General features: G+C 31.9%; 1 protein-coding gene across 1 annotated transcript in view; it reads right to left on the reverse strand.

Annotated features, from left to right (window-relative positions):
• Positions 1-1765: 1765 nt before the first annotated feature.
• Positions 1766-27173, reverse strand: part of LOC143070996 (semaphorin-2A-like) — a 64767-nt gene continuing 39359 nt past the window's right edge. The window contains exons 13-20 of the mRNA XM_076245090.1: positions 23246-23426; positions 22864-22970; positions 21152-21351; positions 17616-17677; positions 15888-16190; positions 14678-14821; positions 13343-13599; positions 1766-2011 (exon numbers count right to left, since the gene is read on the reverse strand). Of these exons, the coding sequence (XP_076101205.1) occupies positions 1766-2011; positions 13343-13599; positions 14678-14821; positions 15888-16190; positions 17616-17677; positions 21152-21351; positions 22864-22970; positions 23246-23426 (1500 nt within the window). The remainder of the gene's footprint in view (positions 2012-13342; positions 13600-14677; positions 14822-15887; positions 16191-17615; positions 17678-21151; positions 21352-22863; positions 22971-23245; positions 23427-27173) is intronic.

Genomic DNA, 27173 nt, shown 5'->3' on the forward strand with positions numbered 1-27173 from the left:
TATATATATTATTATGTGAATTTTAGTTATAGTATCTACTTCTTTTGTATTAGTCACAAACTTAATGTTGATATCGTTTATATGGCAAGAAATATTTGAATTTAATTGAATTCATATGAAAATGTTTTGCCAATGATGGAATGTTCAACCGTAAACAAAGGATATCGATGTAAACAACTGCATTTCGTCGTACGGCTTTCAAAAACAAGTAAAACCCGTATAGTATGCTATACAGACACAGGAGTGCATTTCCGAGCTTTACGTTTGGTGTTTTATAACATTTTGTTAGTGTCATAAGAAATCTCTATTTTACTTGAAATATTTTTAATTTTAAAATATTGTTAAAATTTATTCCCGAATATTGTTTTAAGGTAAGACGAAAATTGATCAAAGGTAATTTTATTGTTTTTTCATATAATATTCGTACTTGGTTCCAAAAGTCTTAAAATTTGATTAAGCTGTCATTGTTAAAAGGGTGGACATGTTTAGAAATAGAGTCAAAATCGCACATTTCGCTTCAATTTGACTTTTACTTTGCATTTTCAGCAAAAAAAGATCTACAAAATATGTGAAATAATAAAATTCTACCGGGGGTCTTTATTTGGCTGAGCCACCTTAATATAAAATTGAGAATGGAAATGGGGAATGTGCCAAAGAGACAACAATCCGACCATAGAAAGAAACAACAGCAGAAGGTCACCAACAGGTTTTCAATGTAGCGAGAAATTCCCGCACCCGGAGGCGTTTTTCAGCTGGCCCCTAAACAAATATATATACTAGTTCAGTGAAAATGAACGCCATACTAATTTCCAAATTGTACACAAGAAACTAAAATTAAAATAATACAAGACTAACAAAGGCATATGTTATTACCAAAATAAACCAAATATTTTTTGTATAAGAATGCACATTTCTATGACTGAAAACTATATTTCTATTTGGATAATGTGTTATCAATGGTAGACACTTGCATAAATGTGTTTAATTTGCTGATAACCCTTAAAGATTTAATATAACTCATTTTAGTATGACGTTCTTCGTTTGCTCTGGAAACAAAGGCATAGTTCTAGTTATAATAAAACATGGGATGCACGTGATTGAAGTCACAATTGGGATAGCAGCGTTAGTTGTATATTTTTTTTTACAACGCATGAGATTAAAACTTCATATAATGAAAAAGGTATGCCGTCCGCTTTAGAGTACAAAAGTTCAAATTTTCTATAATTATCAAAATTATTTGATCATGCCATGCTCTATGTTCGTTTTATCATGAGTAGCCCTAATATTTTCAACATTGTGTACTTTACTATCGCTCAGGATAAAGCTATTGACTTTCATTATGCCAAGCCATGGAAAAATGAAAAATCATGGCATGAAAGAAATTAAAGAATAAGAATAAAAAAAAAATGTGTTAAGGTTGAAAAAAATCTCAAGTTCCAATATGTTTATTAAGTATTGCAATACTTCTAAAAGAAGATTGAAGCAGCAAATGCGTGTTTTGCAAATAATACGTATACCATTCAATTTTGTTTTTTACGTTTTAGTGTATTTTTTACTGCTAATTATGTTTAACGAATGCCCTCGTTTTCTAAACGTCTGAGTACCTCAATATCAGACAAAAGACTTTGCGTTTTCGCGTTTTCGCCCTATATAATATGAAGGAAAACGAATAATAGCCTTAACCGGCCATCATACAAACCATAAGTGTCTTTGTCAGTGGTATCAACAAACAGTTTTCTATTCCTTAATTTAGATATGTATATGATTATATGTTTATCATAGAAATAACCCATAACAAGTAACTGAGACTATAGTACAGTCTTAAATCGTATGTGCATATCTTGCTGTTGTCTTTTTGAAATATTGGAGGAATTAAAGATTTACCATTTTGAGTGTTGTCTTGTACAGGCCCAACTTTACAATTCACTATACATGGCAAATTTGACAAAGTAGATTGCGACGAGGGGGCAGTTCGATCATTAGGACGTTTGCGTTGACATTCCTCCAATTTCTATAATGGAAAAAACAGATTATCATACAAATTTATTACCACTACAAATAAAAAAGGCAGGTATTAACATGATTTTCTATTACTATTAAAAGGTATAACTAGGCATAGCCATTATTGCTTAAACCGTATTCAAGAAGAAACATGCTTCAGCAGGATTGAATACGGTTGTAGTAAAACAGTGCCCATAACTCAATATGTGAAAAGGAACGAAACACTGAATGTTCTTTTGTATTAACTTAAACATGTTAAAACCACTAACTAAATACTGAAATCTACTTTTTTAAGAAGATAATATTCGGCTAAACCCCTGCTTTAAATCCGGATAAAGAGTCCGAATATTTGTCACACATTAACCGACGCTGTTGCGGTTTCTAGTTAGAGGCCCACATTAGTGATTAGCGAACGTCATTTACAGTCATTATCAAGGTGACTGCTCGTCATTTTAGAATTTCTAAAGCCTTGTGATTTCGATTTGTTGTTTGGTATTGTTTTTTTAAATTTGTTTTGTATTCAAGTAAAAAAGTAATCTGCATTCCGGCGTTTACAAAAGCAAGAAGCTGTGTTAATTAATTCTTAGTCATGACATCTATTAAAAGATACAAAAATGCCCGTATAAAAGGAAACCGCTCTTGAGACCACTGAGGTTGAAACAAAAGAGAAAAAGGAGTAAAAGAGGTTGAAGAGACCCCACAAACTGAGACAACAGAGGTAAACGAGACTGAAAGCACGGAAGAGACAAAAACAAAAGAATCACAAGAAAATGGCAAATATACAAATCAGAATGCTTCAATGGAAAGAAAAAAGAGGAAAATACATCTGAAAAAAGATCTGTAGAAGAAGATTCAGAGAAACCAGTCCAAGCAAAAAAAGTGAAAACTGATGAAAAAAGTTGAATCAAATGACAATGAACTGAAAGAAGAGGCAGTCTCAGCATAGACATTTTAAATGTTCATCAAACTGTGTCATATCATGAGCTGTATAGATCTTTTATTATCATGTTGTCTCATTGTTTTACCACTATGTGTTAACTATTTATGGACCAGTGAAAAAAATTGTTCAGTCATTGTTAGTTTTTACCTACATCCATTAAATAATTTATAGTAAAAAAAGAGTAAAAAACAAGTTAATGGAGACTTTCACTGTCTCTATATAACTGACTCATCCCGATGTCAAGAAAAGGAGAGTTGTATTTGTAGTTGACAAATGCATTATCTGCAATTCTGGTGTTGATGAAATATTTATAACATCAACAGACTCTGGTCGACAACATATCTGATAGGTGCTGTATCAAGGTGACGTTATGATTTGTTCTTTTTTTTTAATGAAATGATACAGGAACTAGTTCAACCGTATTTAGGTATTATAGTTTGCGTTAAAAAGCTGTAAGAGTAAGCAGAATTTGAAATCAGTGTCACATTATTCGGCAAAAATTCATTTATCAAATTCTTTGCTGTCTGAAATTTCTTTTCATCTTCTCAATACATCAATGTGTATTATTTGTGAAAAACTATCTCATAAAAGGGTGATAAAATTACATGCCATTGCATCTGTTGAAAGGTTAGCCAATTTAAACGATGCTGATTTAATTCATGCGACGCTGAAATGATTTAACAATTAGAGTAATAAAATTTGCTCAATAATGCATCTTTTAATAAACATGTTTGACCATACACATACAGTTGGCATATAAACCAAAATCCACTGATTACTCTGCATATGATTTGGCGTTTGAAAGAGAAGTTGAAACTACATACATAAACCTTATTATGTCGTCCGTTCATGCCTTGAGTGGGTGTGATTCCACTTATTTTGGGTATCGATAAAAGGTCAATATTCAACCTACTCAGGACAAAACCGTGCCGCTCCATTAATTTTGTAGCCTTAAATTGGATGATATTGATAGTGTTGAGTTGGTGCTACCTATAAGGTGTTTGTAACTGCTTTATACGACTCGAAATACAAATTTATGAAATCGCACAACAATTTAAGTTTGCTGAGACAATAAAGATAAAAATCGTATAAAACTTCTGCCCTGTGAATCACCAACACGTACTACGTGTTATGTGGAAAGCAAAGTTTTAGTGTTGGCAAATGCGTCCCACCCAAATAATAGCTCACTATGGGACTTTGATTGGAAAATAAAGCAAAATGACAAGCTGGAGCCAGTTTTCTTTGAGGGACAAATGAGTCAGACATCCTACAATATCTTACTCGTATAAGGAGAAAAATCATGCCAGTATGCATGTGTTTCAAGGATCAGGGTCAAATCTTGCACTGATTTGAGCTTTTGTCAAAATAGTGGAAGATATTAGCAAGCAAAATCGAGGGAATTGTGCAAATGATGATACAAGCATGAAAATTACCACAAAGCATCATTATTATATACTTTATAAGAAATAACTGCTGGCCATTAAAAAAAATATTTATTTTAAGATGGCCACGGCCATTTTCTAAAATGACTGTTTTCTTTAGTTTGAAAATACTGATTTTTCTGGAAAACTTTTCTTTGAACTTCTTTTAGTAAAAACCAATTACCAAGTTTGGTGGCTACCTTCCTTAAATCACATATTTATTAAAAATGAATATTTGACATATACATTATTTACGCATGCGCGAAATTGTAACAAAATTCTTTCAAATACATTTGAACTATTTACTATATATTTAGTGTTTTTGGATTTCTAATGATATTATGAATTGGTTTAATAACATTTTTTTCAAGGTTATGATACACATTTGTTTCACACTTTTGCGCATGTGCAAACTATTTATAGACATTTAGAGCGATTTGTATGCACTACCAGGTAATTCTCAGGTATTCGTTGGTTAAGGCGAAAATGTAGTTTATCTGGAGAAATATCAAATGCTACTGCACATCAGCCACTGTTGGAAATGCCTAAGAAAATTCAGTGGGAATGGCCTGATTTGTAAGGAAATATATAAGTGTATCGTCATGTTTGGTGGATACAAATATAGTCCCTAGTGTTGATAGTGGGTTACTTGCCATTAACCTTTATACCCCTTCCAAATTTATTTTTTCCATGTTTAATGCCTCGAATTGCAAGAAGGGGGGTTTTACACTGTAAAAAAATTTGGGTCCATAATTTTAAAGGAAAGTAGTGATTTGGTCCAGCTGAAAAAGGTTTAAAATTAGCACTTCGGAAGCTGTGAAAAGATATCAAGACGCCCTAAACATAAAATTGTCCATATTTTGAGTTACAGCCGATGAAGTTTTCCTATAATTTTGATATAATTTGTCTCAAAAGTAGTACAACACACTGTAAATGTTTCTTTGAGAAAGCGCAGGTGGGATTTTTTATATTTTCATTTATGTTCTAAAAGAAATGCACTACGAAATAATTGTGGTCTCGGACCTAAGATGCGTGATAGGAGATAGACATGTTGTCTTACTGAAGCCAATATTGCAACACCAAGAACGGCAGATTCTTTTTATGTATGTTCAAATGTACCTAGGACTAGACAGGCGCATCAGACAACTGGATGTATTTTGCTTAAAAAATGTTAATTTCAGATTATGAAAGCTAAACTCAGAATAAATAACTATGTCATGACTCTGTGACGTTCAATGATTTAAAAGACTGGTGTAAGGAAACAGAGTCATATCGACCACAGTTTAATTCCTGGCGTTCAATTATAAATTAAGAACTTCTTCTGATTTTGGTATTATGCTCATTTCATACGCATGATAGCGTATTGTTTTAGGTCTTGATCGTGTAAATTATGCTCGATCGTTACCGACCCATCTCCGAAATATGACTTCTATTCCCGAACATCACCCACAGATGGCAATGGAATTTGAAAATGATAATTTCACTGTACGTAAGACCAGTAAATTTCTTTCTTGTTACACAATTGATCAGGCACAAAAACAGAATAATGCAATTGTGAAGGGCGATATTGGTGCCATAGGATTAACAGAAGATCCCATCTAGACAAATGGATGGTAGCTGGACCAGGAGTCAGTATACTAGAAGATTAATTTGAAAGATCTAGTGGTTTGGGTCATTCTAAAACAGACGAACGACAAAATGAAGACTCTACGAAAACACAAAAAGATTTCTTTAAACAGCTTTAAAGGCTTTGCAAGTATGAACGAGTTTGGAAATTCATTTCTAGAAGAGTCGTCAGATTTGTAAAAATGCAAAACGAAGGAAAACCTGCTTTTTATAACCAAATAAAAAAGAGCAACTTCATATTTTGGCCACAAAATGAAACTGGAAAGTCTTTGTCAAAAACAAAGCTAGAGAACCTTAAAAGTGATTGCGATATCTTTTCTAGACTTTTCATTTCTTGTCACAGTAGACAGTTTTACTTGGAATATTTCTTTATCCATAGAAACCAAACTGCTCCTCCGTCTTTATCTCAGGATGTTACTTGAAATAGTAGTATTAAATCGCTGCAAAATGGGTTTATTTGAAACATACTGCGATTTGCTGATCCGATTTCGGACGCATTTATCGATGGTGGGGCAGCAATGGTTAATTTCAGGTCACAAAGTTGGACAAAAATATTTGATGATTACTGTAAACCAACTAAAATTCGCGAAAGATTTATTTTCGCGATTTTCGCGAGTAAAAAAATAACGCGAAATTAAATCGTCGCGAAAAGGAATAACTTGGATCTTTTCTTTTTTTTATATTTCAAAGAAGTGATTTCATCAACTAAGTGATATGGAACGCAGCTAAAGTTAGTCAATTTACCAATCAAACTGACACCATTCAGATTGGGATTTACAGGTGTTTTGAATTGATTCATGGTTAATAAAAAGATGATAATAACTTTCAATGAATCAACTATTTGATCATATTCATTTGTTTTCATGATATTCATATAAATAAAATATTTCATATCAACATTTAATATATTTTTCTTTACAGAGTGTATACAATCTAATATTGTATCACACAATGAATTATTTTTTTCACATTTTTCAGATAAGATAAAAATATTACTAACATAATTATATACACAAGCACAAAAACTGTGCATTGAAAATCACACTACTGTACATTAAAGTTAACTCGGACACTGGTTAGGGATTTGTCTTCTGTTTTGTCGGCTCGACTACTCGTTTGTGTAATTCATCAGTCGGCGTTGTTGCTTGCCTTTTCCCCGTTGGTTGGCTTGGAGTTTTCGGATCTTTAAAGTTCATATAGTGATCCAAGGGTCCAGAAGCTGACTTGGGAAGATTTTGTTTGTTTGATTTATTTTTGTTTGATTTTTTTCCATTTGTCTTTTTGTCTTTTTTGTTTGTCTGCTCACTGATCGCAGTAATTTGTTCAGGTTCTTTGTGGACTACCAATTGTTGGTCATCATCTTCGCTGTCATCATTTGAATCATCACTACTTTCATTTGTGGGTTGCTTATCTTTAGTTTCATCTTTAGCGTTATCAATGTTAGCAGCTTCAGGTACACTATCAGTAACAATCGAATCACCATTCTGATCTTGATCTGCTGTTGGATCGTCCATCGGTTGTTGACATTCTTTAGCTTTATGACCTGATTTGCCACAGGAGTTACATACCCAGTCATTGTCACAGGTCTCCTGTTTGTGTCCCGTCTGTAAACACTTGTTACATTTAGCATAAGGATTTACTACAATTTGGTCTTTGTGGATGAGTAGCGCTTTGTATTTTCCTATACTAATGAATCTAGGTAGCTGTATACCAGGTACTGGGCTTACCATAAATAATCGGTCTCCAGTTTGACAGTTGGTAAGAAATCCGTTGATACGTAGTCTTTCACGATTGAAGTTGTGAATTATGAGATTATGTTTGGTCTCAAGATATCTACCAATTAGGTTGTCGTCTACAGATAAGGGTACATTTTTTATCCGAATGCGTAAGTAGTTGATGTGTTCTTTAACTACAAATTTTGGGTTTCTATCATGTACATGGATGTGTTTTTTCCTGATAGTGAGACCATTAGCTATCAAATGTTCCCTATCTGACTCACTATCAAGATAAATCCGCCACATTCCATTAACCCTTTGAAGACCTTTCAAATGGCTTTCTTCAACTACATGGCCAATATCACTGTACAACTCTGCATGATTTAAAAAGTCTACAGGTTTTGGTTTTATAGTACCGAAGAGATCAGTCTCTAATATAAATACAGGTTTGGCTGCAGAAAACCCAAAGTCACTGTTTTGAGCTTTACTTTTATCATTTTCAGTTTTTGAGGCATCCGCATACGACGCCATTTTTGTTGTTGTTTGGTCACTTGCCGAGTTTTCATTAAAGGACTCTTCGTTACTCATTTTTACCATTACTTCAAGATAAATACTTTTAGGTAGATTATTTATCAAATACTTGTCGCAATAAATACGTTGATAAGACAGTTCTTCTATGAAATCAGTTTACTTTTTCGGGAGCTCTGAAAAGTCCGTGAACATTTAACAAGGCCCCTTACGATCTCCTCTTATTCTTTTCTTATCAAACTACATTAAGTAAATAAGAAAATCGCGAAATTAAATCGCCGCGAAGTTGACTAGCTGGGTATAAACGCGAAATAAAGTATCCGCGAATAAGTTGGTATACAGTATGCTAATGATGTCATACTGCCTTATGTAAAATCTTGCATCGATAAATATTCAAAAGTAGACATTGTATTTGATGTTTACTAAATGAATAATTTAAAGGCTGTGACAAGACAAAGGCAAGTTTCTTGTGCCAGATGGAAAGGTGTTGGTTCTGGTAGAACATCAAGGGTATGGAGTAGTTTTCTCTGTGAAGATGACAACAAAACGAAATTGTTCAAGTTTCTTGCTGACAAAATTGCTTCTTAAGAGACTAATACAAATGTGTATGTTACTCATGGTGAAAATATTCTTTGCAATTTCAATAAAGATACTTGCTATATATCCCCTTGTAATCATGAAGAAGCAGATACACGAATCTTTGTCCATGTTCGGCATGATTATGAAAAGTGTTGTAAAATGTAATTTTAGGTAGTTCTAACACAGATGTAATAGTATCAAGAATTGCAGCAATCGCAAAATAAGTAGAACAAATTGAGGATAGGTTATAGAAGGAATAACGACTTTTGATGGCTTCCTGCACGTGACATATCAAATGCGTTTGGTCCTTGTGTAGGTGCTTTTCCTTTCGTACATGCATTTAGTGGATGTGGCACTTTGTCGAATTGTCATGAGAAAGGCAAAAGGTCAGCCTGGCTAACAATGGAAGGTTTTCCAGATGTAAAGGATGTTTTTTAGGCTTAAGTATGCAGCGAGGCACGATGTAAATTGTTTGCCAGGAAGCAGTGGCATTGTGATGCAATTCCGCCTACAAGAGGTTCTTTTCCAGAGCATATCAAAAGAGAAGTATATCAAGGAGGATTGCTTGGGCTCAGCCTGATTCATGTATTCGACAGGTACGTGTTCCAAGTCATGAACACTGTGGTTGGATGAAAGAAAGAACCAATGACAGTTGGAAACCAAAATGGACTTCTTTGACTGCCGTTGCATCCTCGTGTCAGAAAATTTTGAAATGCGGAGCCGAAAACCAAGCTGTGTTGGTAACTGTAGATGCTACCGTACTGGCCTTCCTTGTACGGGTTGTTTTATAGGCAACTATCAGATAATTATAAAAAAAGCAATCTGTCTGTCTAACCAAACTAGGCATTTAAACTTAACAAAGAGTGTTAACACTTGTTAAGTTGATGGAAATTATAGAAATATTTTTACGTATTTGCCGCCATTTTGGAACTGGAAGTCACTATTTTTTTTCATTTATGTGTTGTTTCTTTATACTTAGGAACGTTTTGTAACGGTTTATTATAACTTACATTGAATTATACAACCCTTGAAATTTTTGACGTTTTTGCCGGCATTTTGAAACCGGAAGTCACCTTTAGTTTCATTAATGTATTGTCTTGTCGTAATTTAGGAACTGTCATTTACTTTTTATCAAATCTAACATTGGATTTTACATATAACACACCTTTTAAAGGATTAACGAATTATTGTCAATTTGTAATGACGCCATTCCCGAAATGTGTGGTGGCCATTTTGAAAAAAAAAAATTCTGGCCAGCTGCAGATTTTTTTTAGTATCATTTAGTCAACCTTTATACCAAATTTCATGCTTGTATCACGATTTGAACAATTATGTCCATAATATCTCCCACTAAAACGTAGGAAGTTGCATCAACATCCAGGTCGTATCAGCTCACATAAATGATGACACAGATGAATCAGCCGACAAAACTGATGACACAGAAGAATTTTCATGAAAAAAAAATTGTGACAAATTTAATAACTTTATTTTGATATTGTCAACGATTCAATTTGTATGGAAATGTTTATGTCTCACTTTTTGTATTTGTTATACAACATGCTTTCACTCATTGCAGTAACGTCGAATTATCATAAAACTGGCATCATCTGAAAAATCATCATTTATTATGACAATCATTTCAAGAAAATTAAGCTTGGAAAACTTAAACAAAATTTAACATGATTGCAAATTTTGTTTGATTTATCAACAATGCATTCCGGATACTATTTTAAAAACTTTTATTCTAAAGTTTCCCTGAAATGCTATTTGTCGAGGTCAAATACAAAGGTATTCTGTTATTTATATTTAGCAGGGTTTGAAAATTTTGATTACAAGTTTTTCTTAAAAAAAAAATAAACTAGTAAAACGTTGTTATGACGTCATTTGCAAATAGTGTTACGACTTAAGATAAAAACTGAAAGAAAAGGTAACACCAAGCCAACGAAAGCTTGATTAATGTCGAGTATAGGTGAGTGAGTGGTTTAGCTTGCCTGGCATACTGCAAGGCGATTTGGTGCCACGATGTCTCAGAAGCATTTGTTCGAATCCTAGTCAGGGAAGAACAAAGCCTCCTCAAATTTACAGATCTAATTCAGCATATACAAAGAAAACCAGAAATAGATTTTTTGTAAGTGCACCTAGAACAAAGAATTATTAAATTGTGCATGCATAAGAGGCGTTCAAAATACTACGACCCATGAGTGGTTATAGAAACTAAACAATATGTTTCATTGCAGTAAAGGTGACATTTTTATCTGGCAACTAATACATCTAAAACAGTAAATCGAACTGGTGTTTCAAAAGTGGCAAAGATACAAAAATTTTTTTCGACACGAAACAAAGTCAAGGAAAATAAAAAAGAAAGGCGGTTAAAGGACAAACAATTGTATTCATATTTTACATAAAAAACTAAAGACTTAGTAGTTCGGACCTCATAAAAAGTGAAGACAATGTTACATAATATGAGGCAGGTATTACCTATGAATAGGGACGAAGTCTGTATAATTTTTTTTTTTGTAACTTTAATATTTGTTAAAAAAAAAAGAAACGGATATACCGTAACGTTTCCGATTTTGGGTCTGTTTTTAGGGATTTTACTTGTGACAATTCATAACAAAGACAAAGAATTATTAAAAATGAAATATTGGTATTGTGTTCCTTGAGTTCCTTTATATTACTACACTATTCAAAGTCTCACTATAACGAGACCGGATGGAGGAAGTAGTAGTCTGCGTTCTGCGCAAATGCGGGAATAAAAAAAAGCGACCAAAAAAAGTTTGAACGATTTTTAGTTCATTAGTACAATGAAAATTTCCCGATTTTTAAAAAAAAAATTTATTATTGATTTTTCTACCGTAACAGGGGACTTCGTCCCCATATTAAGGTAACATCGTTAGAGTATACTTATAACATCAAAATTTAAGAATGTATTAAAAATACGATTAATATACATGTACACTACAAACTGCTCGGATTCTGAAAAAAACATATTTTGTGTCCGACCATTAAAATCGAGCACAGATTGTTTCGACTATTCTCGACAATGTCTCGACAGTATTAACTGTACTGTTTGGTCTCGACTCTACCTAATAAGACTGATTCAGTACTTTATGATCTTTGTGTAGTCTGTAATGGTTTCGACCAAGGCTTACCCAGTCTCAACCTGTCTCGACTAGTCTTGACCTTTGAATTTAGTCTTGACTGGTCTAAATCAGCCCAATCTAACTAGACTAAGTATAGATGTAACAAAATTCGAGTTTGTTTGGTAGTTCGGTTCATTGGTGTGAAATTAAAGAATCTCATTAATAGGTAAAAAAAAAAAAAAAAAATAAGGGAAGAGAATTTGAATTTTTTAATAAATCGAAACATAGATTTAAACAAATGAATAAAAAATGATTTTAAATAAAACATAGATAAAGGGCCCATTTAGAAAATATTCCGCGGTTGTAAGGTTCAAAGAAAAAGAGGTATAATGAATTGTTTTGCACTTTTGGAAAATCAGTTGATATGGCATTTTATGAAAAGGTACGAGGTGTCCAAAGATTGTACAAAAAAGTGTTTATCAAACTTGGCGGATTTTTGAGGGAAAAAAACGATTGTTTGTATTAAGGTTCAGAGGTAAACTTAGTTACAAAAGCTATTACAGTTAAAGACAGCTTATTCATAATCATGAGTTTTAAAACTGCAATAAAAATTAATTTATAGTAACTCATTGGTACAAGCAAACGCATAACATATGACTGGGGAGAAAACATTAGCTGTTGAGTATGCTTTAATTTACTAGTATAACATATGTCAAAAAACAAATTTCCAAAATAATGCATATGATGTTTGTTAATGTGGTTCATTGACTAGACCGTTTGTTTTCCCGTTTAAATTGTTTTACACTTGTTTTGTTTTAGGGACCTTTAGAGCTTGCTGTTCGGTGTGGGCCAAGAATCTGTGTCGAAGACCGTAAGTTTACTTTTACAAATTGTGACTTGAATTGATAGTTGTCTCATTTGCACTCATACCATATTTTCCTATATCTTTGCAATTTTACATTTTGAAACATTGGTAGATAAGCTTTATCATTTAATAAGTTTAGAGATTTACATTGCGAATGCATCAAAATTATATTAATAAGTAGTCATCTCTAAAGTTCAAACCTAAAGACTTATATACCAAAAAGAATATTAATACATGTAGGTATATCTGCAAAAGTTAACACTTTGGTTTAGAAGGGAGCTCGAGGGACGAACGGACGGACTGTGACTACCCTATTTTTTGCGTCCACCTACTTGTTGAAACAGAAACAATATATAAGGGACTTCAACTGTATTCTTAAGCAAAAAATAACTTTGATACATTTTTTTTCATTCTATTTAAGCTATAACTGTTTACAAACTGATATCAGAGATGGTAAATTACCGAAACATTCACTTATGTTGTTGAAAACCTTGTTAGGTTATGAACATAACGTTTTATCTCATAATCACTTGTACATGTATGAGAAACAATAAATTGAAATAACTACTAATAAACAGTGTTACCTTTCCATGTTCTTCTTTAGTTGTTTGTGGTTCTTCTTTATTTGTTTGTGGTTCTTCTTTAGTTGTTTGTGGCTCTTTTTTAGTTGTTTGTGGTTCTTCTTTAGTTGTTTGTGGCTCTTTTTTAGTTGTTTGTTGTTCTTCTTTAGTTGTTTGTGGTTCTTCTTTATTTGTTTGTGGTTCTTCTTTAGTTGTGTGTGGTTCTTTTTTAGTTAAGTGTGGTTCTTCTTCAGTTGTTTGTATTTCAACTTTCTTCGTGTCTAAAAATACGAATACATACTTATGGAAAAAATATTGACTTTCAGTAATTGTATTAAACAGACATACAGAAAATTTATTCAATAATAAAAACTTCTATCAAAGGAGGAGTTTCTGATATGTTTTGTCTTTAAAACCAGTGTATTGTACATATTTAAATTATAAATTGTGCTTATTTTCAGATTTTCTTGTCGTATAACACCCCGAAGGGTGGCAAGATTGATCAAATGAAAGATCGACCGGAAGGAGATCTTTCTTTGGCCATCCTGACGTCCCGGTTTGTGTTATAAAAAAAATATATCTTGAAGCACATTTCATTTAAACTCATAAAAACAGTTAAATTTCAAATTTTCGAACAATATTTCAAGTATACTATATAAATATTAGCGATAAATAATAGAGGTCAAGTTTCCATTTTGTTTGGTTTGCAGAATTGGTAGTAAAAATATATGGTTTGCTGTCCACACTAAAATATCCCACTATTCTACATCTAAGTCACAAAAACCTGTGTCTGTACTAGGTAAAAATAATTGGCATTGATCTTTAAGTATAAAAGCCTTCAGCAAGAGTATTTATATTTAGATTGTAGTTGCATTTATGTAAACAATGCCATAATTTAAAACAAAAATAGAGCGATAAAGTAACAAAAACATACTAGAAATTTGAATGAAGTGCTTTTAAAATTTCTTTAAAAATTAAAGACACATTGAAGAAGAATGGTGAGCTTTATCAAAGAACGAACACAGTCAGAACACTATTAAAGTTACTCAGATAGTTTGTACGAGATTCTTAAATATATTTAGAGTTGTAATTAACCCGCAAATAAAGGCAACTTGTGATCTCGTCGATTTAGTAAAGATTTTGAAACACATGCTATAGTCTGTATTAAATTTCAAACAAGGAACAAGAAAATACTGTCTTGGATATAACTTGGATGCATTTAAATGCTTGATATTTCACTACAAACTAAACAAATTATGTTATGTGCTTGCACATCTTTTTGATGAACATTATTACCGAGTGTAAGCCGATTACATCTTACAGTGAACTATTTGAACGTTATACTGTTTGAAAACTCACATTTTCTCTTCGTCAAACGAAAAGTAATAACAGTTGCTAATATTGCAGACACAAAACCACATACGCAAGGAACTAGTACTGCTATAGCGACGGTCTGGTGATATGGTTCATTTCCGTCTTCTTTCATCGACGCCATGATTGAACCTAAATCAATATACCAAAAAAAATTATTGATTTGAATGATTAATACAACCTTATTGAAAAATAATGAAATGAAATTTGAAGTAATGTAATACAAAACCGGATTTTTCTGAAAAGAATTAGATCTACCAAAAAGTTGGTTTTAAAGCATGACATGTTTAATTTTGAATTTTGCTTTAGGAGAAAAAGTCAATATTAAGAGTTACCTTGATTAAAATAGAAATTGTTCAGGAGAAAATAATACAAATAGAAACACAGAAAATGCGATTGAATTAACTCTTGAAGAAATCACTCATCTGTGTGTATTCTGATATATCCACATTTACACTATGGATCTTCTTATTTTACCATGTGAAATAAAAAATAAAAATACTTAAGTCAATTTGATTCAACATGCATACATAATGCAAAATGAAATTTCTGAAAGTTTTATACAAAAATTAACCAAAATTGTACAAGCAATGTTTTAAATAGTGTGAGTGTATCTATTCGATTATTTAACCTTGTCTGCATTTAAACTGTTTAACATGATATGAAAAACAATTGAACACAATTTGATTTATGTCGTCAGAGTAAAAAAAAGTATCTACAAACCGTATGTAAAGGATTATAAAACGGCATAACCGTTTCAATTAATGTAACACTTGACTTATTGGCATTGCTTTTCCTAACCAGTCTTACATACTGAAACATGTGTGATTGATTAAGTACTTGATATGTTTTTCGACACTAAGTCAAAACTTAATGCAATTAACACAGTAAGCAAAATCGATTTTTTTTATTCATGATACATGATTTTAAAATTATTCAAATGTAGTTTTCTGATTTGAAAGTCAATTTTAACTACAATTTAGTTGAACATAGTGTTTTTATAATTGCTTAAATCAAGGTGAAATATACAAAAAAGGAAATGCATAAGTCGATGACTTACCGACAGCCCGGTTGCAAAACAAAAGACAAACAACCAAAATACATACAACGTTCAACGCGTTACATGAAAATCCGAAAGCTTTTACTCCAAGCTTTTGCATATGGACTAATGATGCAACTCTATTTGACAAATTCTTACCTGAATTTGATGTTGATACCACGATAGACTCTGTGTTAGGACTGGTTCCAATTTTGTTTCTTGCACATAATCTAATTTCATATAAATTCGAGGACTGAAGACCAGACAGTTCGTATATTTGTGGGTCATAATTTGATATAGTAGATTCAACAGTTGTAATAGTCCATGGTCCCGTTTTGTCATTACGATATTCTATAATAAATGTCTGGTCGTGACCGCCATCAAAGCCATGTATCCATCTTAGTTGAAGCTTATCGTCAGTGGTATTTGCTACACGGAGATATTGTGGTTTTTCTGGTGGACCTATTTAGAATTAGATATCAAATTTTAATTTGATATCTATTTTAATACATTACGTTGATATTATGATCATTGCATATCCACATGTAATGTTGATACCATTCGATAAACAAAACACCCCGCACAATAAATGTATTAAAGCATAACAGTCATTTGTTTATTGGGAAAAACATGAAGAATAATATGATGCTCAAAATATACATTAGAAAAATATGTCAAAACATGATTCAAAAACTAAAACAAAATGCTAAGATATTTCAAAGTTATTTAGACATATTTGCGATGTTTTGGACAGGAGACGTATTGCATAGCAAGAATAACACATAAGTTCACAATAAAATAATAGATAAGAATTTGTATATATTTTTTCATTGGAGTTTTAAGTCGAAGCTATAGTGTCTCATATTATAAAACACACGTTTTCAAAATATTAACCTAAAATTGTCGTTTTATTTATTCAATTACCCTTTAAATTTGTCTTTGTTTTGAATGCTTCCTGGTAAAAACTCGAATAATCTAATAAAAAGTTGCGATAAGACTTAATAAGTTTATTACTCGTACAATTTCAATCTGATTAAAACAATATCGAAATACTTTTACCCAACATGAAAACTGAACGTGAACGAACTTCTATGTCTTGATGAATACCGTACGTTATTATTTTTTAATATATATATGATGTAAAAAATGTATTATGTATTTTACAACTATTCACTACCCTGAGTGATTAGTGGATTGTAACAGGGAACATGAGGAGGAGTTTGGACTCCTTAATGATAATGTAACGAGCCAATATTTGAAATAAATATTTATTTATGTTGTTAAAAAACAAATGAATACCGTACATATAACACGACAATGCAGTCTTAGAAAATAGATACATAACAATATATTGATATAAGCACAAAGACCTTAGATACTGCAAAAGCGGCCGTGATATGTCGACGTCTTCTTTGTCTAATTACTTGACAATAACTAAATTAAAAACAGAAACCACCAAACATTGACAATGATAAAGTAATGCATGTTGTTTCTAGGTATTTCGTAAATTCATGATTAAAAGGTTAATTTGAAAATTCATTGAGACGAAAAGTCAACAAATTTAATAAGATTACAATAATATTATATTTACATGTACACAATTCATAAAGGTCATTTGAATTTAATTTGTTTAAAACTGGAATGCCTATAGTTGTATCTTTTGATGATCATTTTAACATAATTCACTTACAAATAAAACTAAGAATATTTGATATGATCACCACCATGACATCAATTCATCAAAGTTCAGATGAACTAGAACACTTTTATAAATAATAATAACTAGGAAAAACGCTGTTTTACTCGTATATTTGCAATCAATCAATCAAAAAGGAAAAACAAATTACTACCAATGAACAACAAATGAGCCTTTTTACAAATACTTACAGGATTTCGGTGTGGTTATCGATATATCATAGTTTTCATGTGTATAAACACCATTTACAGTCCTGTGACGAGAATAAAGTAGCAAATTGAGTTTTGTAGAACAAGGAAAAGAGAAATTATTATACTACGCTTTTGAAAACGTTAAGAAACAGAAAACATGAAAAAGTAACATCAGGAGAAAAAAGGGATCAGCCATAAAGAGATAGTTATATAGACCTTAAAATGCCGGTCTCTATCATATTCTTTTCCTATTGAACCAGGAAACCCGTCTTTGAATATCAAATCATGAATTTTACGTTTTTTTGGGGGATATTCGATGCTCTTCTTCAGATTTGGACATAAATCTGCCTTTTTCCTTTTAATTCAAGCGTCACCGTTGAGTTTGTTAAAACTGAAATCATGACTGGCGTACAATTCTAATCCATAATATCTCTCTAGAGTTTATTCATCATTTATTTGCATTTTTATTTCAATTGTCGGAATTTTACGAGATTACAATTTTACAATTTATGTGTTATTTATTCATGTTTATCTCTTAATAGATATAACTGAGAAATAAATGCGGTATTGATATTACTTAAATCCTTGTTTTGTAAAAAAACTGCACATTAAGGAATGGCTATGGAAAAAAAAGAAAAGTAACAAAAATACTGAACTCCGAGCTCAAATACATGAAACGAATTGATATAACTAATTTAAGATTTAATTTCGCAAAACCGTAATGTGATGATGTTCGGAAATGTCGATTGCGTAGGAAATGCATTGTTGAGATTTTTTTTAAAGATCTGAATACTTATTAAAACCTCCCGCAGATTATTTATGTATTTTAAATAGATTCTTTTCGAGTGTGTCCTTCACCGGAGAAAAATTCGTCATTTATGCGCACCTTTATGACGTCATTTACCAGGATAGAGGGGATCGCCTGTATCCCTGCACTAATAACGTTCATCAAGAGTCACAGGGATCGTCATTTTGCAGGATAAACTAGAAATAATATTTGTTCCGTAATCACAATTCCCTTATGACATCAGTGCTGCTGTCAATTATGAAAATTCAATTTGCCGAATAATTCATGCAATATAGCATCATAGTTTTCCAACCACTCGCTCAACATTGGAACGGAAGTGACGATATCCCTAAACGCACGAATGATGTTCACTAAAACCAGAATTTTTTACGGAAATTTATCGAACTCAAAAATTGTCTACTGTATAAGCGTTTTTATGTTCGTTTTTTTTTAATTTAAAATTCAAGATTGTTATACTTTAATCAGAATAGATTGATATGATTAATTTTACATCATAATCATACAGAATCGAAATGCATATATGTTTTTTTCGAAATATTAAAGAATTGAACACATTTTCCTAGACTAAAGAGGTTATTGATGTATCAACCGGGCGATTAACTAACAAAAGTAAGAAGGACTAGGACTTTTATGTAAAGTTTGTGAGTAAGAGCCAGCGTAACACATGATGTGTTTAATCCTTATAATTCTTAAGCCAAATATTCGGGAATGTTCATTATCATTTGTTTTGTGTAATGGCTACTATAATTAACCTCAAATGCACAATTTACAGGTCGTAACTAAGGATTTGGCAGCCATGTTGATTTTCTGAAATCTATAAATGTTTGATAAATGCAACAGCATCTAAAATGAAATAGCACCTACCTCAAAAACTTTACGAATTTGAAACCTACAAGTAACGAAATAATCTTTCTGCGTTAAAATTTTTCATACGTATGACGTCGTTTTTTGCCATGACGTAAATTCGCTAAATTATTCATGACATGTCACGGAATTTCATTTAAATTTAAAATATATATTCATTTTCGAAGCTTTAATGCATTATATCTTTTTTTTTTATCAAATACGCTTAAGAATACACACACATGTTATGTATTTATTTTTTAGTCTCAATTTGCTGAAAATCCCGGAATCCCTGCAATCATGTGTATCGCGCATGAATAGATTACGAAAGTTTTTTCGGAAACATGGTTTATTGAAGTGTTAACTAAGAGAAAAATTATAATTGACCAATCCAATTTAAGTATTTATGGAAATCAAATAAGAATTATTTATAGGTAAACACTTTAAGTATTTCCTTTTTATTATTGGGTTTGTTTTGTTCATTTTTTATAAGCGTTTATAATGTATTAAGTGTTTCCATGTATCGGTACTCGTTACAATCCAGCGCCAACGTAAGAATTATCATTGACTTATTTACAGTGTGGGTAATTACTTTAAATAACAGCACAGCATTGTAAAATATGCACATTTTCGAAAATAGTTTTGTTCTTCCCTCGCTGGGTGTCGAACACATACTATTGGCATTAACACGCCTGTACTGTGTCAATAGCTGTAGGCAAATTTGCCATCTCGACAAAACTTATAATTGAGCAGGTCAAATGTAATAAAAAGTAAAGGTCATCTTACTTTTTTTCCACTATAGGATGCGCAAACTTGTTCGATTTTGTATAGCTCTAGATCATGTAGAGTATGAATCGAAAATTTATTTTTTAAGGGATAAACAAAACAACTACACCATAGAGTTTCAGATTAATGTTAAAGATATCTCTTTAAACATGCTTTCAGAAAATACAAAGAAAAGGTAGGATAATCGGTCTTGTTTTCTTGCTACATTTTAAAATAGTTAAATTCACAACACTTTTCATTGTAAAAACTACATTAATTGAGTAATCTCCCCTATTATCTTGATCCGCAATATATATGAAAATGAAGGGGGAGTGTATCATTACGGAGGAACAAAACTCCATGACAAATAAAAGTGGCACTACCCAAATCGGTATTTGATCTGAGGTTTGTAGTAGAATAACATGTGAATAAGTTTCATACCATTTTTCTGGGGGTGTTTTTCGTCTTTAAATTAACATTGTGTAAAAGAGTATTACATTTGAATGAGGCACATTTAAGTTAGAGAACAGAACTAGAAATTCATCAAATGAAAAGGTGCATAGCACATGAAATTTAAATGAGGCCAACCAATTTCATACTTGATCTGTGTTTTGTGGAGATAACATGATGACTTATTTTCATAACATTTGGTTTAGGCAAACTACTAATTATAAACGGACACGATTAATTCAGCAATTGTACATGTGTAAAGATGCATAACTCTAGAAAGTTAAAAGTGACGCAAATCAATTACACTCGATTTGTGTTTTGTGAAAAAGTGCATTACGCTTAAATTTCCTAATGATTAGTCGAGGCAAACTAAAGTTAGAGAAACCGTGTTTTGAACGTAGGGTCTGACGTAAAGACGGACAAGTGTAAACCTGAATGGCTGCTCTGTTACAGCAGAGGCATAAACATTTATAAAAGATAAGAATACTAATTTTGCAAGTCGTATGGAATAACAACATTTACTGAAATTTCGATCTGTATGTGTAAGTTTAAAAAATAGTACAAAGGGACACGATGATGTCAATTTGAATTAAAGATTGAAATATTTGATCGGCACTCAAATGAAAAGTACATCATATTTCATATTAAATGCATACATGACTTGACTTACTGGAGATTGTTGTCTTTTATATATTCTATGGTACGGCACATGTTGTGATACTGATTTTCATTTTCTGGCAATAAGTCTGTTTTATTAACCCAGCCACAATGAGGATCCTTTACGCATTCATTTATCCATTTGTGCTTCTCGCAGTTGATAACTCGTATACTTTTAACAGAGAAATCAGTACCTATATACACTACACCATCCTATAACATATTGGTTCAATAATAAAGACAACAGTTTGTACATTGACAAAACTTGGTGAGCAACTCAAACAGAAATAAAAGTTAAGTGTGACAATTATTGTGATCCATCAGCCAAAACTGTAAATAAACATAACAGATATACCACTGACTTAAAAATTCAAACAAACATCGAAGACAAATGATTTGCCTATAAAAATGTATACAAATAATATCCGTTCATCATTTAATCGTTGTCCACTCCATGAATTTAAATCAGTTAAAATATTTATCTTTTTTCCGATATGCCACACTTGAAAGTCACAAAAAAATAGCACTTCCTGAAGGGAACGCCTTGTTACTATCGGATGTTGTATTGTTTGCGAATCTTATTCTTGGTATGCCACTGTATTGAGAGTCTTAATAAGGTTTTGTCAAAATCTAAATAATTGTTGCAGTTGATATCTTTCGAAGTCATAGTCGGAATCTGACCTTTTCCTACAAATGAAGATAATACCCTACTGCTAGGTATGATATGTGCTAGACATCAGACGGTAGCCAACTTTCTATTTTTGTGTTGTAAAAGGCCAATCACAGATACTTCGAGAAACCTGTATATCACAATTTTTTTCATTCGTTAGTTATTACTTGTATGCATACTAAAACTGGTGTATAAATGATTGTTTAGACTACGTTTATTAATATCATTATTCGCAGTAATATTTTGGAACATCATTTATAACGAATACGTATGATTTGAATAGATTTATTCGAGATAAATTCTAGTCTATTTAGGAAAATGATAAAATGTCAAATCACAAAAATACTGATCTTCGAGGAAAATTCAAAACTTAAAGTCCCTAATCAAATGGCAAAATCAAAAGTCTAAAACACATCAAACGTATGGATAATTTCTGTAACATTCCTAACTTGGTACAGGCATTTTCTAATATAGAAATGGGGGATTAAAAGTGTTAAACCTCTCACTTGTATGACAGTCGCATCAAATTCCAACAATTATTTGCTGAACTCATAATTGTGACCATACCAATAACATTAAGGTACATCATTGTGTTATTATTTGCTTATGGAACAAGGAAGTCCATTAGCGAAAGTATCACACATTTATGTTTTGTGTAAGGGACATTTTACAAAGTATTTCTACGAGCACACATATATATATTACATATTTGGTAAATCCAAAGTTTTGTTCGCCTTCTGTATGGATTTTTATTTTTATTTTCTAAACCAAAAATAAAATTAATTGAAAAAATGTGCTTGACCACATGACTTGAAACAGGTAAGAAATCATTGCATATTCTATGATTATCTTTTCAAACGACAACCTCTGTATTACTGGCTCCCAATTTGCGATATCCACATAAAACTATTCCTGGGACAAACATGTTTTCTGGTGCCAACACGTGCACCCCTCTCCTGACCTAGGACAGTGGTATAATAATATTAATACAATTACACTAGGTTTTGTGAACTCACATCAAATTACATTTGTTCAAAAACTAATAACTAACTTACGTGTTGTTTAAGCGTCCAAATAACTTCAGAAGTACTCAGTGGTTCGAAAAAACTTGTAATATACGTGTTTCCATTTTTAAAGAACAGTTTATAAAGATTTCCTGTATCTAGAATAAAAGAAATTGAGATAATAGAAATATCAGACATTATCTACACTATTGCGTTAAAATCATTGTTCTTGATTACAGGATGAAATGGATTAATTAAACGCATATAATATGTTATTCAAGGACAATAGTTTTGAGATACAGCGTGATTACATTTATTACTCTGATTGATTCAATTATGTATTATAGACAATATGAAGATATGCTTATTATTCCAAGCGGTGATCAATGTATAATTAAACAATGTTTGATTCAATTAGATTTAATATGCTTACTTGATGCTGCATAGAATACAATTTGTGTCATATTGCTGTGTAGTTCAAGCTGTTGAAGTTCTTCGTCGTCCAAAACAAATATTGGTTTTTCATACATTGACTGCACTGTCTGATGCATTAATGGATGATCAGCTATAAACTGCAGAACACTTTCGCTGAGAGACATTGAATCGTTTGTACACTACAATAGCAATGCTGGTATTATTAATTTTATCTTTAAATGTTTAACCTGTTAAATGGTCGATGTCTGTATTAGATGACATTTTAATATGAAAGTGTAATGCACAAAATGTATTGTTTTCAAATGTGTGTGTTTGTACGCTCGAAATGAAGGAACGTCCATTTAACGCATTTCATGCGCACAAATATACCAAGTTGTATTTACATTGATGAATACTTCTTATACCTTAACGTAACTATAACAATGTACAAATGTATAGTGGATAATATAACTTAAATACATAATATCCATTTTTTAAGGAATTACACTTGTTATTATTCACAAAACACAAACTCATTTGTTTATAATCCGCAAATGTGCATAATACATAGAAAATAAATAAGAAACAAAAGCGAATGTGGAGCTTTTTTTTATTCTTGTTTTTTACATTTATATTCAGTTTGCAGCAGTCAGGAATTTGAAATATTAGTATTATATGCGCATACAATTAAGATATTTTTTTCTAAATTTTAGCAGTAGTTGGTTGTTATCCTGAAAACTGAGAGATCTAGGTTATATGTACAAATAACAAAATGGTTCAGCACGACAAGATGCTTCTATCCTAAAATTAGGAGAACAATCGAGTTTCCTGTTTTAGAGTTATTGCTGCTGAAATATGCATATTTTTGAAAAAAATAGAAGCTAGTTTTAAAGTGTAAATTGAAAAATAATTACCAGGACAGAATATATAAATCATAAATAGACTTTAGTTATTGTCCAGACATGTTGATTTTGTACAGTTTTTATTTTCAATTTTAGCTATTATTTATGATCTGTCGGAAATAAGTTTAACATGTGAATAGTAAAAAAGGTCAGCAACACAAATAATAACTTTATTGTGTGCATATGTTCCAGACCGTATGAGTATTTGGACCGTACGTGTACGGTCTGACTAATATTAAAAAGTTGGTCAAGTTTATTAGATACAAATGAATATAGCAGATCAACATAACTGAACTATCAAATTAATAGAAAAAAGCTCAATTGTAATAGGGCTCTTCATGGTTAGTTCGGCCATATTAGCTAGGGACAGATTTTCATAATGGACGTAAATATGGTGTGAAAAATACGGGAAAACATCATTAAAACAGAGCAGTTGATTGGAAACACACATAGGATTTCCCATACTTTCATTCTATTTCCACCTCTTTCTAAAAAATCTGCCTCCTATCCAATATGGCCGTGAGGAGCCCTATTGAAACAAAAGCATTATATTTTAACTTTTTTTAAATTCACGCTTATTAAATCTGTTAATCTCTTGTATTAAGCATGTCGATCAGTAATACTTTAATTGAATTATGATCACTGAAATTGAAGATATCGGAAGTAAACATAATGTGGGAGGAAAATTGTTTTAGAATATTTAGCAACTTTACCAAAAAAATGCAAATGCAAAGGAACATGCATGAACTGCATACATGAAAATGAATTACGTTACTTGAATTGTGTCACCTTGGGCGAGAGTACCTACATAGGATTAAAATAAACATGTAAACAAATACTTAATTTCAATTGTTCGTTTGTTCATTTTATCGATCGAATTGTAATAAATTATCATAATAACAATATGTAAAACTAAAAATAAAGATTGTGATAAATGCTTGTTTCAATTTAACCCATATGATGAAATAACATGTATGGTCAGCTCGTACTGGACCGTACGCGTATAATCATACAGTCCGACCGTACGCGTATAATCATACAGTCCGACCGTATGCGTATGGTCCGACCGTACGAGTATACGTATACAGTCCAAATACTCATATGGTCTGGAACACATATAAAAGTCCTATTTAGAAAACTGGCGATTTTTTCAGTAAGTGAGCGACACATCCAAGGTATGGGTGTTGCTACCTTTATAATGTATAGCCAATACAAGGGCAACATTATGGGTGATATAATTAGTTACCTAGTGTGCTAGTCACCTAATTTGGTATATAAGGGGTCAGTAAATTCTATATGTGGTGACAGCGAGTTATATTCCTGACTTGGTACAGACATTTTCTGATGTAGAACATGGTTGATTGAATCTTGTTTCTTAGCTAGTTGAACTGCTCACTGGTATGACAGTCGATTAAAATTTTCTTATATTGACAACAATATATATACTTAAGAAACACACATACGAGGTAAAAATGTGAAATACAAGGGTACAGCAGTCAACATCGTGTAATAATCTTATTCACTACAACACAAACACTTTTGTCAACAAAACTTTACCAAGAGGCATATAGACAAATAAGCAAAAACGAGAGACAAGAATACAAAATAACCATAGCACCATCACACAATGACAGGATACATAAGTACCGAGCTAAGACAAATTGATATTACGAAAAAAAGACTAACAGTAGTTTTAAACATAATTATCCATAGGGGAATGGGAAACATGTTATTGCAACTTATATAAATCCATTTCTACTTTACGAGTCAAGTGCTGCCTTGTGGCGGCATTGGCCTGCTCTTTTTTTTTAATCTACAAGGGTGTTTTTTTTCGTGCAGAGATATTGCTCTCTCGAAACACGGTCCAGCCATTTAACGACCCCTATGTGACAGACAATCATCGTTTCTCAATACCATGGACAGATCTGTTTATGATGATGAACAAACAGTAAAAAAAAACCCAAGGCCTTTCATATCAGTTGAGAAAAAAAGTAATAACACTAAGTGTAATATTATTCTTAAGTTTCTTTTATGTGATACACACACAATGTCCACAATCTTTTCACATTTTGAAGTATCTTAGTTGTAGGTTCCGATTGTTTTTTTTCGTACGTTTCAAATTATAAAATCTCATTTCTCCGACTGAAAATATCTCAGCAAATCCAATTTACAGTTATTCCTATGATGTAACCCATTTTTAATATAATATTACATCTTTCATGTTATTTTCTTTACATTGAACAATTGTTCTGTGTTTTTCGAGGAGCTAATGGGTTCCTCTTATTCGAATCCCTTAATAATGTATGGTCGATGTTGGTGATTCAAATGGATTTAATGTTTTGATAATCGAGCGCATTTATTTGGTAGTAGGACGATTTCAGCCTTCCCTGCTTTTCTATTTTTATTTTATGAGTAATATAGGTTACTGTGGCTAAACCACACCGGCAAAATTTGTTCGGACTGGATGGTATCTAACATCCGGCACAATGACGGAACATTAATAGACAGAAGAAAGCTAGGTTTCTCCTTATTTTCTTATTTTTTTTTTATGATATCGAAGAATATATATACATATACAACTATTTTCTATTGTGATATGTAATATTTTCTACAACTTGTTTTATATTAACGGAGAAATAAGTAAAATGGCACGTCAAAATGACGAATTGAGTAAACCTTGCCTCTAAATTGTTTAATTTCTCGTTAAATTGTTCACATTGTACGGAAAGAAAGGTACGGGAAGATAGATACTGACACAGAGATTGCAAAACTTGTTTTTATGAACTTCTCAATACTTGTATTTCTGAGTATGGAACGAAAGAAATGGGTCATGTCAAAATGGAACTGGCCGGTTTCGTCAATGTTTACCACCCGGTTTGGTCATAGATTTCACAATGCATAACCCGGTTTAGTCAAATAAAAAAAATCATAATCGCATTGCATTATAATTGATAATTTAACGTCAGTGTTAAAAAGGAGTTTTGTGACCGGGTCGTTGGAAAACAAGTTCTTTCACAGGACAACGGCTTATTATTTATATGATTA

The sequence above is a fragment of the Mytilus galloprovincialis genome, chromosome 4 (assembly GCF_965363235.1).
Source record: "Mytilus galloprovincialis chromosome 4, xbMytGall1.hap1.1, whole genome shotgun sequence".
NCBI lineage: Eukaryota > Metazoa > Mollusca > Bivalvia > Mytilida > Mytilidae > Mytilus > Mytilus galloprovincialis.